Below are 19,286 nucleotides of genomic sequence, written 5' to 3'. Positions count from 1 at the left end.
TGGTTTAGATTGATTCATCCACTCTCTTCATAATTCATCCCCGGCTTTAAAATGCATGAGTAGTCGTGCATGGTACATCTTAGCACATCTCCAGGTGGCACGGCGGGCTCCTGCTCTGCTTCAGGAGAGCCGAGTGAGGGTCCAGACCTCCTCGGAGACTCGTTTGAAAAGGCCGGGTCAATACGAAGATACTCTGACTCATGAATCTCCTGTGGCTGAGAGCGCTGCACTTAAAGCAAAACAGCAGCAGCTCTTATGGCTTGAGAAGTGGTGTGCATGTTCAGAGAAAAAAAGGACCATTCCTATTTCAGTTATCAAGTAAAAGCAATTATATATATTTATATATAGTTGTAGTAATATACAAACAAAGCATTTTCAGATATCATATAATATATAATACATGGCATTTTCAAGTTTTCTTAAAGGAATAGTTTGGGGAAATATACTTATTCGCTTTCTTGTCAAGAGTTACACGAGAAGATCAGTAACACCACACATGAAGCTACAGCCAGTTAGCTTAACCTAGCATAACGCTAGAAGCAGAAGGTAACAGCGCTGTATTGAAAAATGAAAAATACAGCAAGTTAAAGTGTATTTGGTAATGAGTTAAAACAATAATCTGACTCTGTGATATCTGTTTTACTTAGTATGCCATACGAATGTAACTTTTCTTGTTAAAAACAACTTTTTTTTTATTGTCACTCCCAAATCTAGCTTAGGCTACTGTAAATCGATAATGTAATGAGACAGCCAACTAGAAAGCTTAAGAAAGGGAGGTATATCATCTCTAAGCTAGCTGTTGAGTTGAGCCTTAGGTAAAGCTTTTAAATTGTTATTTGACGAGCAGTTCCTCATGTCTTAATGCTAAGCTAAGCTAAGCTAACTGGCTGTTAGCTTTAAATGTAGCGATATCCATCTTCTTATCAAACTCTTGACAGTTAAACAAATAGGCCTATGTCTATTTCCCCAAATATACTTTTAATATTTACAGAAATGTTTTTTTAGATACTATCTAATATATAACAGTATTTCCAGCTTTCAGTTATCAGTTTAACACAAATGTTTAAACATTCGGCCCTCGTTTATTTCTCTTGTGACGGCTGTGTATTTAAAAGGCTAAAAGGTTGCAGGGTTTCCTTGGTTGCATTTAACATTTAAAAAAAGGAATAAATAAATACTGACATTTGGAGAAGATTAATAACTAACATTCAAAGCCTTTTTCCTGCTTCTCCCCCTGGGTCGTTTTAAGTCCAACATAATTGTGACTTTCAGTCCCAGTTGGTGTCCTCCAGTGTCCAGACTGCCATGTATAATCAGCACAGGCAGAGCAGCGTTCAGAAGTAATATCAGGGGGGTGAAACTGGAACAGTTCACTCAGAGTTTTTGTAGTTGGTGAAAAGGTTGTAGAGGACTCTGAGGGTGGACTTCAGGTTCAGGTTGACAACATCTGGAAAACAAATGGGAGATAACAGAATTATTAGAGTTTGACAAACATGTTTTTAAGGGGGATTCTGGAAGACAATTAGACCTTTGATGGTCACAAAAACTAATCTTTTAAAAGCTCCTTGAAACATTAAGCACAAAATAAATGAGCTTTAAGCTGCCATAAAATCCTATTTACAATGCAAAGGAGCTCTCATTGCGATTGTTGCTGTTGGACTACTTTCCTTTAAAGGTTATTTGTAATTTTAAGGAAATGGAGCTTAAAATAGCTCATCATAGATCATATGATGTATTACGTCGTACAAGGAGAGAAAAACACTTTCTGTTCCCTTCATCAGTAACATGCTGTTCTACATAAGTGCTTATTGTAATATCTCATCACATTAAGTTCTAGGTTAAGTTATTCAAGCCAGACATCATTGTGTTACAGCTGGGCTATTTAAACTAAGATGCATTAAGCTCATTATTGTCTGCATTTTGGGTGACACTGTCGATATCATTAAAAGCAACTTGTGTTTACTATGCACCTGCTGATATTCAAAAGTCTTGGCAAACCATTTACTAATTAGAGACTGGAGTATCAGAGTTGGAGCATAATATCAGTATGAAGATAATAACTATAATATCCAATTATCGCAAAACATTGTGTTTTGGTGTGAAGAAATGTTTAGTTTCTGACTTAGTCAAAAATAAATGTGAGTAGAAGGAAAACTAATTTGAATTTATACAGTGGAGGGAAACAATATTTACACATTTTGAAAGGTAGAAACTGGTTAAAGATTCATATATGTATTAATATATTAACAACATCAACAGCTGTGCAGTATAATACTTAGTTACCATCTCCAAGGACTGTGAATGGAGCAATTATAATAAAATGGAGATATACCGACCTAGAAAACAGGAAATGTTAAAGAGTAGTTTAAGCGGAATAAATAATAAAAACAAAGATCAAAAGCAAAAGCATGTGCGGTAAGTAGGAGAATATACTGTATATAAGTAAGTAAATTAAAACTGGGTTGCAGGATATTAAATATTAAGAAATATGGGACAAGAATGTGGAGCGAAATGTGAATATTTTAAGTAATGTAGCTCTGAGAATTATGTAAGAAAGTATTACATTGTACAGTATGTATATTTAATATTCATAAATGAGGCATACAGTATGAGGAGCCCCAGATATGGCTCTTACATTATATTACGGTCTGGGTGAATACTCAATTCTGATTGGCTGCAGGATGGCAACTGTAACACTGCAATAAGAACACTGCACCTCCTAACTTATTGATAGTGTTTATTACACATTCACTTTTAGATATGGATCTAGTTTTGTTGTTAAACATACAGTCAAAATGTATTTACTTTGAATTATGCAAGCACTAGGTTAGATTTCAGGCTCATAGCGAGTGGACTAGAAATATTATGGGATGGTAATGATGCTCCAGGTATTAGTCATACCCTCAAATGATATCAGGGAGTTAGGGATTATAAAAAAAACATTACCTTTTGATTAAAAAGAAATCAATTAATGCCTTGCAATTTTATTTTTCTGTGGCAAGTGACCATGATAAAAGCGGTTTTCCATTATCAAGAAGTAATGGACTTCGGCTCCTTTCCCGTCATCAATTAATTCCTGATAATGGACACTTGTCGGGCATTATCCCTCACATATGCCGGGATTGTTTGGTGACAGAGAAGATTTCCATTAAACTGAACAACAACAACAAAGTGGAATATATTATTCTACCAATATCAAATCCTGTGGCTTAATGTAAGTTACAGTTTCTGATTTAAATTTGAATGCTTCAATAAAGCAAAATACTGATTACAGTTTAAGTACGTGATCAGTCAACTGTATTAGATCACGCTCTGAAAGCTATTTCTGTAATAGCATTTCCAACTCTACAGGGGGGATGCAGAGTCAAATGGGTAAATAAAATGCAAATATCTCCATCTCTATTAATAACCAATAGAAAAAGCAACAACTACGTGACCCCAGTTAGTCATTTTTTGATTCTTGAAGTATCAGCTTTCAATTATATTATAAAAAAGTTCATCCCAGGGCCAAATTAACTCAGCAACATTTATTCAGTATGAGAGTTTAAGGGTGAAGCAAGGTCTCCATCTACTGGACATATGACAACCATTAAACATTGTTTTTAGAGGGTCTTTTCAGCAAGTAATCTAGGTTAGTCTCCATAAAGGCTCCTCTGGGAAATTGTCTTCTGATCTTGTAATTGTGTAACACATCTATAAAATACCTTCTGGTCTGGCTTTGGGTTTCTTCAGGCCTCCATCCTGCATCAGCTCAAAGGCAAACGCCACATTGTGGACCTGCAGGGTAACAACATGAAAACTCAATTCAGTGATGAGTTGCTAAAAGTCTTCTTTTTTGACTGACAATTTCCACTTTTTGAGGAGGTGTACTCACCTTCTGTTCGAAGCTCTCAGGAGTGAGGAAGAAGTTGAACAGAGGGACAAAGTAGTCTTCGAGCAACCCCATCAGCAATATCAGATACACGCCATCAGCAAACTGGACACACACACGGATATAAACAGTATTAATGTCTATACGAAGATTCACAGCAAATACAATATTAAACTGAACAAGTAAAACAGATTGGATTCTTATGCATGCACATTAAGTGATGATGACACAATAAAATATAATATTTGAAATAAAATTGTTAAATAACACCATTTTAATTTTAAATGGATCGCAAGGCTGTCATTTTGAATCGGCCCTCAGCAAATTCAAAAAGTAGAATGGAGTACGGCCCACAAATGAAACATCTGCTTGTCTTGTGTACTTCTTAAATATAGATTAAAACACATATTACACAGTAGTATTCATGAGTTAAGAAGCCCGCTTTTCAAATAAATTCAGTCAATTAAAGCTGAAAACAAAAGATAGTTGATCAAAAAAAGCCTAATAACTTATTTACATAACAAGCTTGAAATAAACTCTTCCTATATCCTCTTATTTTAAGCAACCTGAGGCTCCTGTTTTAAGGAATGAGCTGCTAACAAAATAAATGAAACCCTCTGGAGAGCTGTGATGTACATTAGGCTGTCGTTTAAGCATCATTTACCTACATTTGATTGTTTTTGCTGACTTATAACTGAACTTATGAGGCAAAATACCTCTAGTGAGCGGCCCAGACCTTCGTATATTTTTCTGTATGTGGCCCTCTGTGAAATAAGTTTGGACCCCCCTGCTGTAGATGAACCATTAAATCTCTTACCTGAGATTCCAGCTCAGTCACTTCCAGGTTCAGCTTGTTCAGGTGTTTGTTCACAAAGGTGATGAGGGACTGGAAACAGGATAAAAAAACTGTTAATAGTTTGTACCCTACATTTTTATTACTGTACATTTTAATGCAAAGGAAATGTCTTTTATACCGTTTTCACCACGTTGAGCTTGTCAGGTGCGTGATCCAACAAAGTGTCAAACGCGTCCCTCTCTGTTGTGAAAAAATTAATAATTCAAAGGTTATGAATACTTAAAGGAACAGTACGACATTTTGGGAAATGTTAAGGTGTCAAAAAAGATGATAAGATCAATACTACTCTATTATCTGTCATGTAAATATATGTCTACAGCCAGCCGGTGGTTAGCTTAGCTTAGCATAATGTCCTGGAATAGCGTTATCAAAACGCAGCAATACTTCTTTAAGCAGGGAAATAAATAATGAGAAACAATAATAGGTAAAGGGATAATACTGTAACAGAATGTGTCTCTTGGACTTGCCAAATCTTCCCATCATCATTCTGGAAGAAAAGAGAGATACTTATTACTACAATATTCATTATTATACTTTAAATGACATCATTAATATAAAAGAAAGGACCGTTGAGGATACAAATATTTAAATATCAGCTCTTACTCTGTGGTGCTCGTCAGCTCCTTGGTCACGAGAGCCGTCTGCAGGATGCCTTCACGTTTCTGCTCAAACACAATCAAAACACTTGAGTTACTACATGACAGAATAACAAGAACTGTTGATTCACATTATGAAAATGAAATGTACAGACGACACAGACAGATAATGAATGATGGCAAAAACGGACACTTTATCCCTCACTGTGATGTGTATCCTCATTATATTAAAGTTTGGATAGGTTTTTGATATTCTTATGGTGTTTTGGGTTGTTTTGAAGTTACATTTTGGACATTTTTTAAGATGAGAAGAAACGTTATTTGTGAATTTAAAGACAAATTTTTGTTAAAAATGTAGGTATATTCTGAATTATATGTCTTGTGTTGTTTGACTGTAACTCATTCATATACATTTAATAAGACTTTCCTAATCTCAGTGAAGGTTAAATACAAGTTTAACTGAGTCAATCTTGTGTATGTATATGTGTATATCTATATATGTCAATCAACAGATAAAGCCGATTAATAATACTAATAATATCAATAATAATGTATAAAAATGATAATTATTGCAGATTACAAATTATAAATAAATAATTTAGGGACAAGGGGGTGAGATTAAATAAGTGATACTTCTTCTCACTCCTTTTCGAACATTAGATGTGGCACTGTTTATGTTGCTAATGCTGTTGTTGTTGTAAATGTAATTTTTTGTTTGGTCATTTTTTTGTTTTGATTTGTTTTACATGATTATGCACTGCAACATTTGTTTAGTTTTTGTAATTTTACTTGTTCGAAATAAAAATGTGTCAATCAATCAATCAATCAATCAATCAATCAATCAATCAATCAATCAATCAATCTATCTATCTTGCAAAAGAATCACACCAACAAATTGGGAAAGGGCATGGTGTTGAATTTGACAGACAGACATTAAAGCTAGTGTTAGTTCATGCTACAGTTGGTGTTCCCAAGAACCCATGCATACACACACAGAGACCCACAATGTGACTACAATCAAATACACCAGCTGTACGCTGTTGGGGCTGGTAATTAACTGAATCAAAATAACTATACAGCTCCGTACCCATCCCTACGTCACTGCACATAATGATAATGAATGTGAACCCTGTGTGAGCTCTTTGAGCCACTTTACCTTGACGACCACCACCTGCGCAGAAACATGCTCCGGCAGTCTGATGGGAGCCTGGAAGTGCATCGCCAGAGCCACCAGCAGGTAGACGATCGCCACCAGGTTCTTTGAATGGATAGCTGTGACAGTAAATCAAAGCAAAGGACAATAAGATCTTTGCACACTGCAGGATAACGGAAGAAAGCAATATTCTAAAAATGTAACTTAACATACAGCTCTTATCAAGAGACATAAAGGTAATAAAGGATTTCATCGGTGGGCTCCAGCAGGAAACCCTGATGTTTGTAGAGCTTCTCAAAACCCGTACAGGATTAAATATGTTGTGTAATGCAAATCAAGAGATTATGTGTTCAGAGGGGGAATTCCAACAATTTTGCGAATTAAATTCAGTTGACTTGTCTCAAGGACACAGCCCGTAAAAACAGCTGTGCAATGTTTTTTGCAGTAAAATGGATTGAGACTTAAAGGTAGGGTAGGTAAGAATGGAGAAACCAGCTATTCATCCAGTTATTTTAGGCGGGCCGGCTCAGATGATTGGTCGTACTTTTTACAGCGCCACGGCTTCTACAGATGAAATGTTTTTATGTATTTATTGTCAAAGCATTTCATGTATTCATTGCTATCGGGATGTTAAGAGCATTCCATGGAATATAACCAAAAGTATTTCTGAAGTGAATTACCTACCCCACCTTTAACGTTGAAAAACAAACCCTGCATTACAAAGTGGAGTTTTAAGGAGAATGTGGTATTGCGTTGTATTTTGAAAAATGGAATCTCCAATATGATTTAAGCTTGACCCATATTTCAGGCTGAAAGTCAAGAAATCTCGGCCTCTGTTTTGACCTTATTTTAAATGTCTCTCTCATGTAATTCTCCAAATGATAGAAGTGCTATAACTGGAGAAGCAAAGTAGCACATCTCTAAAGTCGTAGTGAACTCACAGTCCACGCTCCACTCAATGGTCCAGCCATGAGGCCGCAGCATTTCGTTGACGGACTCCAAAACCGTGTGCAGCTTCTGCTTTTGGCCGATCTCGGACTGAGTCACCTCGGCCACGTTCAGCTTCCTGCCCGACAACTTTTCTGTCAACAACATGAAAGGAAAACTCAGGGAAACTCATCATGTATCATGGGACAGTGTTGTGACGTACTGAACAGGTCAACTGTAGACAAAAGTATCAAGAGAGGTTAAGTCCCAAAGAAGTGCAAAACAAAATGTTTTTGTTCGTTCCCGTACAGTATCAGTAGGCTTACAAGTTTTGTTTATTGGAAAACAAAGACATGGTGATCTTGAAGATGTATGTGGGGGCTTTAGACAACAAAGATTATCTGACGCAAGCAATACAAAAAAGACGGATTTATGGAGATCCTTTTCAACAATTTTTCATTTTCATTGCAAAAACTTCGCTTATGTGCATTTGACAATAAAGCCTATGCGTCTTTGGAAATCTAAAACAGGCACTGATGCAGCAAAAGACGGTACAGAAGGTGCAAAAGTAACGAAGAAGTGTCAAAACAACAACAGCCTTAACAGAAATGAAAGAAATCACACGTCTCTTAACAAAATGTTTCCTGCTGTGTGTTTTAGTTGTTGTTCGTGACAATTCTGTAACATATGTGTCAGTCCTATTTGTATTACCTGGCTTCCGTAAATGAATATGCAAGTTCTTGTCAGGCTGCATTAATGATATTGTTTCTGTACGACAATGACATTACATTATATTCATTTTACAGACACTTTGGTTTAAAGAAGAGGCTTTTTTCCAATCTATTTTAGACTACACGTGTTGCCTAAAATGGCACTTGTGTAGCAGAAGGGTAAGATTGAACCCTAACTCGGGGTATATTGTGGAAATCTGAAAATATTTTGCTCTTGCTGTTACACGTAACAGACACAAGGGGGAAGCCACGAACAGACTTTGAAGCTTTACGAGACAGAGCACCACCATAGTGAACACACATCCATTACATAGGGCAGGGGACAGAACAATATAAGTGATCAAACATGTTTTTTAATGAAGTGAACATGTTTTGGACAGGCTTTGTCATTCCATAGGTTTTCCTTCATAAGATTTTCTCAAAATGTGAATGTTTAATAAAATAAAATGAAGTATTGGAATGACTTCAGTGTGAATATGTGGAGATAACACTATGTACTTTGATTGATTTTGGGACTGCTGCAAATGTACTTCTGATAATACAACCAATTAGGTTTTCTTTATTTTGCAGCTGCAGGTGCAAACAGAAATGTAATCATACAGAATAAAATATTGAATTATTGTTGACTACTGGCAGCAAGTTTGTTGAAAAAGGCAATGTTTTGGTCATAGACGAATATCAAAAATCAAACTCAGAATATGAAACAAAAACATATTTATACCAGAGATACGACAAGTTATTGCTTTTTGTAATATGTTTTACTTCTACGATGTCTGCACGTGTTCATATTGTTGCATGGCAATTTAAAGATCCTACAGAATATTTATTGACAAAGATGGTTTGAGAGTTAGACTGCCAAAGAAACCAGTTCCTCACCAAATAACTTCTGGAGAACTTGTCCATCATAACAATCCTCCTCCAGGTCTTTGACTATGATCCGGTCTTCCTCCAACTCACTGTTGATCCAGTCTATCAGGACCTGAATACAAATCACAGCGCAAACAAATCTATTGTCTTTTCTGTGCTTTTTTCTTCACATTTTCATCACTGTGATTGTTCTGAAGAGATGTAATGCTTATGCATAAAATCTCAGACTACCTTCAGAAGATCTTTAAATTTAAGATTTTCCCGCGATGTTGGGTCCAACATGATCCTCTCTGCGTTTTCCTCTGGTGAACATAATATGAGAAAATGAAGACACTTAGTTTAGAGTGACACTTAAATATCCTGTTTCATTTCACACACACCTATCTCCCCCCTCACATGCAGACATTTTGATCTCACATAAACACAAATGTACACACACACAGACACACTCATACAATGTTTCTGTCACTCTAACTTCAACAGTGATTCACACGGTGACTGAGGCGTCTCCCCTCCACCCACTTTCATTTCCTGCGGCTCAGATGTCGAAGTGCCTGTTAAGCACAGATGTGTCAACATATTCTGATGTTTCTCTGTGACCTCAAGTTGATCATATTGGAAATTCAGATTCATCAAGAGAGCAAACTTCAGTCATACATTCGCACATTCAAAGAGATGTTAGTGTTTTAACATAAGATTGTGTGTGTGTGTGTGTGTGTGTGTGTGTGTGTGTGTGTGTGTGTGTGTGTGTGTGTGTGTGTGTGTGTGTGTGTGTGTGTGTGTGTGTGTGTGTGTGTGTGTGTGTGTGTGTGTGTGTGTGTGTGTGTGTGTGTGTGTGTGTGTACCCATCAGTGTGTCCTCCGGATGGATCTCTGTCCCCATGGGAAGCATGGGAGTGTTGATGGCATTCTTCCCCTCCTCATGGAGATCACTCACTGGTAAGACAAGAATATACACACAGAACATTAAAGACAGGCACAACTAATTAGATAAAACAAATCAACAGAAAAAGACTTGACATGAAGGAGGCATACCGTGAGATGAGCAAGGAAAGAGTGTGGGACAGCAATAAATGGCATTAAAGAGAAAGCTTGTCCGAGTCACTGTTGCACCCCCAGTCCTTGTGGGGAAAGTTAGGTGTTACTTTTGAATCGATTCTGAGTCAAATGTAGCCCCTTCTCCTCCTCTATAGACTCCACTTCAGTCACTCCACCACCATCTTCTCAATCAGTGACAGTCAAAGCTGAACAAAAGGATATTTCTAAAGGTTTCTCTGAATCAGTTTCACAGTCTGCATATGTAAGAAAATAAAGTGTTGTCATTTGAGTCAGCATGGAATGGGGCTGAAGACTAAGTTTGAAAAAGATATTGCGGGGAATTGAGTTAGAAGTGAGTCCACCAGTCCTGCTTGAGCGGCTTTATTAGTTCCATAAGACACTACGACGAGCATTTAAAATCCTGACTCTCCGAGCAATTTTGAAGTGGTTGAGTTGCATTGTGGGTAATGTAGGAGCTAGGTTTTGACAAGGAACAATAATGTATAGTATCTCTGGATCTGCTGCCTCAATTTTGATCATTTTAAAAAGTCTATAATGAGTCCAACAATGTGATATGCGTGCAGTACTAAGTTGGCACAGTGCACCTTTAAGAAACTTATTTTTTAAACGTCATACTTGATTTGATGCCATAGAAATCAGAATCATATGTGAATTATTGTTGCTATGATGTATTTATTTAATTTGCGTTTGTACTTCACATATAGTACAAACTCATCAAAGTCTAATAGTTTGTAGTTAGAATTGTTTCACACCCAATTCCACATTATAGGGTATTGTATTATAAAGTATATTACAACCATTCACTCGCCATGATGAACCATATTGTGATGATAAGAAATCCTGCAAACAATGCACTGTTATCTAGCTGAGAGTTTTTGTAAGAAATGTTTATCCAGGGATGTTTAACTGCTGCCTGAGGGTCTGTCACTTATCTCCAACCATGTGAGATTCTTTCCTTTCCACCACAGATTGTCTTGGTGGGCGACAGTCTCCATTTACATTTATTTATCCAGTGTAAACAAACTTCAAATGTATCCAAAGTCAGAATATGGAGTAAAACTGTAAACAAGAAAGCTGATTAAAGGGGACAAGACACAGAAAAAGTAACACACACTTGGCATTGAAGAAAATCAATTTCCGTTGAGATGCTTTTACTTCTGACTGAAGAAACACTCGAGGGATTTAAAGGCTTTCTTCCACTAATGGCCATAGTGCTTTTATTATCCCACATTTCAATTTGTACAACCTGCAACTGGATGAAACACAATCAATAGTCAAGTCATTTCATTGACATTGCTATTTTTAACGTATGCAAGGAAAACCCAATTTGAGCTTAAATTTGAACCGGTTTTTAAATTAAAAGCATGTAAAATAGCGTTTTCTAATCAGGATATAATGAAAGCAAGTCTAGGACTGTGTGTTTATGATGAAATCTCTACTTCAAAGCACGTACAAAGAGGATAAACTGTACATATTTACCCCGGGAGCAACGGTCCCCACAGATTTCCTATCTGATTCAGCCGTCCCATAAGAGCTGAATATCCACTATCTCACTTCAGATCAGCAGTTTGCTTTGTAATTACAGAGCAAGCTCGCCGCATTTCATCATAATTGTGTTTCCTTTTCCCCCCCGCTGTCCATTTGACCACATAACTGCTGCTGGCACTTCACACAGTCAAGATCAATCTGGTATAAAATGGTCAAATTATACAATATCATTAATTTACTAAGGCAAAACTCTGCAGGATGATTTATAAAAGTGAAAATATTTCCACTTGTCGGTCCAGAAATAAATCAAAATCTCTCACAGAGACGCACACAATCTATTCTGTAGTGACTAACACATCTTGATGATCTCTATAGCAACATTAGTGGACATTAACCTACAGTTGCACTAAGGTAAATCTCCTGCTTCCCCTTGCACTTCCAAGTTCCTCAAAGCATAACAAACAAATATACCTTGTTTCTTCCTCTTAGTCCCACACAACAGCCCCGCCATGTCCCTTCTATAAACCTCTTGATTCCCAACGACGGCGGTGAGCGAAGGTAGAAAGTGTAGTGTGTGTGTGTGTGTGAATCGCAGTCGGTGGGACTGGGCAATGGCAGGGGCGTCATCACGTGTTTATTTCTGTCACAACCCTCCACCCCACGTCTGTGGTCCAGTTACAGGACACGCTGAGGGGTGTGTGTGTTGTGTGTATGTGTGTGTTTGGGGCGGGAATTAGGACCACACTGGACATAAACGCACAAACAGTGGACTGACAGACTGAGAGGTAAAGTATTGGCTTACCTTTCATTATATTCTATATAAATGCATAAAGCATGGTGTAATTTGTTTTATTAAATAAGTGTAGTCTAGTCATTTCACAGCAATCAGAGGATACACTTGTTAGCGTGGATAACTGAGCATGGAAATGGAGCCTTTTATATGTTTTGCTGCAGAGGGTGATAAATCAGGCAGCAGCTGTAGTCCTGTTAATAGAATTACTCTAATTCAATACAAATCTAAGCCTGCAGTCAGAACATATATCTTATGCCGGCTTCATTGCACAAATTAATGTCAAAAGCCCCTCAGAGGTTCCTTCAAACGAGCATGGAAAAAGACACAACAACATACGGTCAGCTTCTTCTTTGCTTTAGAGATAAATAAAATGTTCTAGATATAATCAGTGTGCATCATAAACAACAGCGTAAAGCAGATTGAAATCGACCTCCTCTTTGGTTCCATTACTCCCGAGGGGGAGGAGGTTCACTGTGGCACAGGGGAGTATAAATAATGCAGCAGTAAGGGGAAGGCAGACCTTAAATATAGCCGCTCTGGTTATTTACACCACAGGCACCAGTGAGTCACTGAGACTGTTCCACACGGGGCCTTGGCTGAGAGATATACACTCTTATTGCATCAAGCTAATAACACCTATTTGACATCATATTTTGTACATTTTGTTGTAATTAAATGTTGTGTCTTTATTGTAACCTTCTGTATACCTTCTATTACCTATTTTATTATTTGTTTGTGTTTTTTTAAAGGATAGTAGGAGTCAAATGTTGTGTTGCTGTAATAGGTGAGGATTTTGAAGAAACATATGTTTCAATATTCTTCTTTTATTACGTTTTTCTTTTTCATTCAACAAATAACATAAACACACTTTTTCAAAGGTTGCCTTTTAAATGTTCTTAAAGGTCACCTATCATGCTATTTTTAAACAATAGCATAGGTCTCAGATATATACAAATATATAAAAAACATGTCTATGAAGTATTTTGCTCAAAATACCAAACAGATCACCCATTCTAGCCATGCCTCATATCTCCATTTCACTTCCTGTTTCAAAAGTGCTGATTTGGGAGGGGCGCTGAACTCATGCGGGAGCCGGCAGCTACTGTCTAAACTAAATGCTGCCGTGTTGAAACGCCATATCATGGATTATCAAGGGTTATCTCTGAAACAGTATGGAGCTCAAAGGCTTTCTCTCTTGCCGGTTATACCACAAGGTGAGTTCCTTTTGATTTCCTGCTTCTTCACACACATGCTCTCCAGTACAGGTTAGCTCTGAGTGTTAGCGATGCCACTGTGAACACCGACCATATTACATCCAAAACAGTCGGGGATTGTTTCTGATGGCAACGTTTCTGATAGGGCCGTGGGTGTAAAGCCAGCCTACATTTCCGATGTACCGTCATATCGGACGCAAATCTGGATCAGCTCCGTTGTAGCCCCGTTTTTAGAGATTTGGGTACTGAGGAAAAGAGAGAGGGTTTTATTTTCTGACGCTGCGTGAGTTCCCCGACACACCGTGGACACATATGTATGTATAAAATACATCACAAAGTGCATTTTGCATGATAGGTCCCCTTTAAAATGTGTTTTTACGAATTTTGGCCAAGATATGTGTTGGCGGGTAAATTCACTGTTAAAAAATATAGAATCTTGAATATATCATTGACAGTTGAGTACTGCGATTTCTTCTTAAAATATCACCCCACATACTGCAGCAACAATTGCTCATAAGGTACTGTTGCACTACATCGGCAATATAATGAATTGACTTCAGTTGACTTTGCATACAGTACATATCAGTGAGTCTCTTGGATAATGGCTTCTAATATAAGAAAAAAAAAATGTTTAAATGTGAAGTATTGGTCATACAATATGATGATAAATTGTTAAAGCAACAATATGGCATAATGGAGAGCAAAAGACACAAAGCGACGACAGTATAAACAAATATATTTTGTATCTTATTTTGGTTTGATTTGACATCAGATGAATGCATTATATATTAACTAATGCAAAAACTACGCAAGTCTCCTTGTGTTGGTAGAAGTAGCAACAACCACAATAAGTACGTAAGTATGTAAAAGAGGTTAAACAGCAACAACAAATAGATTACTTACTATTTTCCGCATCCATCCTGACAATTGTATCTTAGTCAGTTTGTATTTTCAGGGTGTAGATACTCTTCTCTCTAAGATAGCGGGATGTGCCCTAAAGTTCATCCTCTCAGCCCTAAGAAAAACATGTTTTTTTTCCCTTCAATATACTATCACGGTTACAGCCTGTTGCTGACAGAGGGAGCTGAGCCTTGTCAGAGAAAAGCAGACTTCCTTTCAGTTTATCAGGATATACAGAGAGGGCCATGTCCATCCAGTATCTCTGAAAACTGGGTCTTAAAAAAAAGTCCAGTCGCCTCACCATCAAGCAACACTTACTACTACATCCTATTTCTTCTACCACAAGAAAGAGAGTGTGGTTTGAGTCTTTAATACTGAACTAAAAACATGTAAGTGTGGTTACTAAGGGGTGTCAGCACATTGTAGAATATGTCATCAGTACCATTACGCTATTAATGATTATTCAGAAAATGTGAAGCAACTGTTCCAGTGGCAACTCGTCTGTCTTGGGTGTTCCTCTTAAGGAATAAAGACCACACCCAACTGTAACAGAAACCACAGCAGCAGCTCATGAGACCACAAGCTGTGGACTAAACCTCACACACATGTCTATTGTTTTACTGATTTATAACAATAACATCACCAAGAGCTTATAACTTTAAAATTACATTTTAAAAGCTCGCTCCAACAAGTCCTCTAATGTATACGACCAAATACAGTAGGTCAGTTGAGGTTAAATCCCCTTTCACCACACAGGGGCACTGCACCCCCACAAGCTGTACTCAAACACTGGCTCTGAGGCTAAAGGAATCCCTTCTCACTGCACAATATGTTCCCTGCGGCAAGGAGCTAGAAGTTGGCACCTTTAAAGGTCCCTTAATATATTGTTATTCATCAATATATTATAGGTCTCAGATATATACAAAACATGTCTCTGAAGTGTTTGGCTCCAAATACCAAACAGATCATTGCAGCATCCCATAATCCCCTCTGTTTCAGCCCTGTTTCCAAAGGGCTGATTCTCTGTCTGTTACTTTAGATGAAAATAAGGAGCCCCTCCCCACGCCCCTCTGAGAGATATTTGGTTAAAAAGAACACAGTGGTGCTCTAGGAGGAGATTCAGGTGATCAGGTGGGCGTTATGACATCATAAAGTGGCCAAAATCTGATCAGTTCATTTTCAGACAGGTTTTTATATAAATGGATCAGGACAAAAAGTGAGCAAATCTTTTTTCCTGAAACTTTCAGAATCTCTTTCCACAGAGGGGACACATGTTGATGTATAATAGACGGGAGAAAGTGGATTTTGCATAATAGGTGACCTTTAAAGTCTAGGAACCGAGGGTTATTGTATAGGTAAACTGGAGGTGGACAATTAAAGGAACAATTACAGATGTATGTTGTACATTTTATACATGTTAGCAGATAGGGACCCTCCGGTCACAAGTCTTCATTACCCCACTTTAACCGATACCTCTATGCTAAAGTTAGCACCAGAATTAAGGTTAAGGAATTGTGGCTCTACTGTGACATGTTTCATGCTCAAATGCTCAAAAAGTGTTCTTTTTGTCTCTTTACTTTTCACCCTCTGTCTGAAATGAGATCCCAGCCTGCTCTGATTGGTTGGATGGACGGATTTACATTACGTTACATTGCATTTGGCTGACGCTTTTATCCAAAGCGACTTACAATAAGTGCGTTCGACCAGGAAGATACAAACTTGAAGAAAACAGAATCCTATAAGTACATCAGGTTTCATAGAGCTAAAACATCTCAAGTGCTACTCAACTGGCTTTAGATAGGCCAGTCCTTTATTAGTATATAAGTGCTCTGTTAGCAGTTCTTTGTTAGTCATTCTATCGCTCGAAGTGGAGTCGAAAGAGATGATTCTTTAGTCTGCGCCGGAAGATGTGTAAGCTTTCTGCTGTCCTGATTTCAATGGGGAGCTCATTCCACCATTTTGGAGCCAGGATAGCAAACCCACGTGTTTTTGCTGATGGGAACTTGGGTCCCCCTCGCAGTGCGGGTGCAGCGAGCTGTTTGGCCGATGCCGAGCGGAGTGCACGTGCTGGGGTGTACGGTTTAACCATGTCCTGAATGTAGGAAGGGCCAGATCCATTCCCAGCATGGTACGCAAGTACCAGTGTCTTGAAGTGGATTCTAGCAGTTACCGGAAGCCAGTGAAGGGAGCGGAGGAGCGGCGTGGTGTGGGAGAATTTAGGAAGGTTGAAGACCAGACGAGCCGCTTCATTCTGGATGAGCTGCAGAGGTCGGATGGCACATGAAGGTAGACCAGCCAGGAGGGAGTTGCAGTAGTCTAGGCGTGAGATGACGAGAGCCTGGGCCAGAACCTGCGTCGCTTTCTGGGTCAGCTGGGGACGTATCCTCCTGATGTTGTAAAGAGTGTATCTGCAGCAGATCTGTTATGATTTATGATCAGCTCAGAGATGTCCCGCCCCTTAGCCTGACACGTACAATGTGTTGGAGATAAAAAGTTCCAAAGTGATGTCACTATGTTGAAGAAGTAAACAAAGGAGTTCAATGGAGGCGTTTCAGGAAGGAGGGGGAGTGTGTGGGAGAGAAGAGAAGCTTTGGGATTCTAGCCTTTGCAGACCATTTACATGCACAACAACGAATATAACAGGAACACAAAAAAGCCTAATATGGCCTCTTTAAAATAGGGCAACCAAGACCACCTGCGCTGACATATTCAGTCTTGAAATACGGATTGCTAAAAAATTATAAAAGGAAGAATCAAATATTTGGGAAAATCATGTTACCATGGGGCTCGTCTATGAATAGATAAACAAAATGAGTCAGAGAATCAGCTAAGTGACGAGTTGTTTCAGGTCTTATAACTGTGAAAAAAACTATCACACTAAATTTGGCAGTTTGATTAAGAGATATCAAACTGTTAAAACCTCTTCTTAAAATAGGTGGAAGTTCGTGTCTTTTTAGATGAGATGTGTGGAGTTTAATGAGAATCCTGAACAATTATTAGGTCTCTGTCCTCCTACTGGTGGGCCTCCTTTAATGGAGATTACAAACACATGGCTGTGAGCACAAACACAGGAAAAGACACACACACACACACACACACACACACACACACACACACACACACACACACACACACACACACACACACACACACACACACACACACACACACACACACACACACACACACACACACACACACACACACACACACACACACACACACACACACACACACACACACACACACACACACACAGGCGTTAAACCTTGCAGCTGTCTGTTTTACCACACAGTGTCTGGCCCAAGGGAGGGCAGAAAATAGTTTAGCCAACTGGAAAAGTAGGACAATAAGACAGGGGGGGGGGGGGGGGGGGGTTGATAAAACAAAGTTTAAAACAGTGACCCTCTTACACCTTATCTTCATAACTTGGCATTCCTGGCACCACTACTGCATCTTTATGATCTATTTATGTCCATTGTCTCATGGAAAATGCCTGTGGAGTTGTTCAGAGGAAATGCTCTCACCTCTCAAACACTTCCAAAGAAGAATCGCAATTACAGTAAGGCTCAGTATGTTAGATATAGAACCTATAATGAATGTTGACACAATAAGCATGAGGTTATAAATCAAAAATAAATCAACTTAAAAAAGAACGATACAACCATAAAGGAAGGATACATTTAGGAAACCGAAACACTATAGCCTAGTGTAGATGTCCTTTTCATATATTGTGTGGAGCTTTGCATGATTTGAGTGTTCTGATTCCCAGGGGGAATATTTTTTAATAGCCCATCATGTGATTGCAGCACCATGGACAGAAACCCCAAAAGAGAACCAAGCAGGATAAAGACCCTTTTTTATATAAAAAAACAACTTACCTTCTTTAGACTTTTTCTTCCGCCCCAGGGTTCCTCCTAATTTCCCCAGGAAAGACTCGTCCTTTTTCATCTTTGCGGGCTGCGGGGTCGCAGACATCTTTCAGTATGATGCGTTTGTGTGCTCTCCCTTTATGTCTGTTAATATTGTCACTGCCACAGATTTATAAATATGGTCACTCCTCCCTGTGGTGCGTTCAGGGCACCGCTGTACAGTAAGATCCAGCAGATACAATCAGGCAGACAACAGACTGAGGAAAGCGGAGCCGGTGGGGCATCAACCAGACCAATGACTCTCATGTGAGGAACAGCTTCATCTGCTCCATGTTTACCGACGGGTCACCCCACAGCGCCCCCTACAGGCAGGACTAGGAACAGGGGGTTTCATAATCTGGTTCTTAAAAATAGACAGTATTATCCTAAGAAAATATACTTTTATCTAATGTTATACATGACCATAAATAGAGAATGATTAAGACAAGAGAAACTCCCCTTAATCGGAGATTTTTAAGAACTGAAGACTCAAATGTAAATCCTCTAACTAGTAAGTGTACCTGTGAGCATTGAATTCCCTTAAAAGTAGTGAAAGAAGTATTTAGGTCTTTAGAATCAATTTGCATTTCTACACGACGAAGATACTCAAGTAACAGCCCTGCATTCAAATTGTACGTGATTGAAAATCGATAAGAATTACCAGAAATGTACTTTATAATAAAACTCACCATGCAGAATGGTAAATTGAAGAAACTGAGAAATAAATGTAGTTTCTCAGAATTGTAACATCCTTAATTTGTCACTATTAAAAAATCAACAAAGTAAACAGTAATTGACTGTAAAATTTAAAGAAATAAGAAATCATTTTTTGAAATGCGGGGAGAGTAAAATAAAGACAATTTGTTCATAACACAAACCGGTATTGTCCAGTATTCCAAGATGTTAGGGATGTTAACCTTT

At 38.3% G+C, this 19,286-nt stretch overlaps 1 protein-coding gene across 1 annotated transcript; it reads right to left on the bottom strand.

Annotated features, from left to right (window-relative positions):
- Positions 1-311: 311 nt before the first annotated feature.
- Positions 312-19,243, bottom strand: parvb (parvin, beta). Its single transcript, XM_079683519.1, has 13 exons — positions 18,336-19,243; positions 9,847-9,936; positions 9,233-9,303; positions 9,011-9,113; positions 7,418-7,558; positions 6,480-6,595; positions 5,331-5,389; positions 5,195-5,214; positions 4,846-4,907; positions 4,689-4,757; positions 3,875-3,976; positions 3,705-3,777; positions 312-1,447 (listed from the first exon to the last, which is right to left on the bottom strand). The coding sequence occupies exons 1-13, from the start codon at positions 18,430-18,432 to the stop codon at positions 1,371-1,373; spliced, it is 1,080 nt and encodes a 359-aa protein (XP_079539645.1). The 5' UTR covers positions 18,433-19,243; the 3' UTR covers positions 312-1,370.
- Between the last annotated feature and the right edge of the window lie 43 nt (positions 19,244-19,286).

This window comes from Notothenia rossii (assembly GCF_949606895.1).
Source record: "Notothenia rossii genome assembly, chromosome: 5".
Lineage (NCBI taxonomy): Eukaryota > Metazoa > Chordata > Actinopteri > Perciformes > Nototheniidae > Notothenia > Notothenia rossii.
Note: the sequence above shows the minus strand (reverse complement) of the source record. Positions and strands in the feature narration are given on the sequence as shown.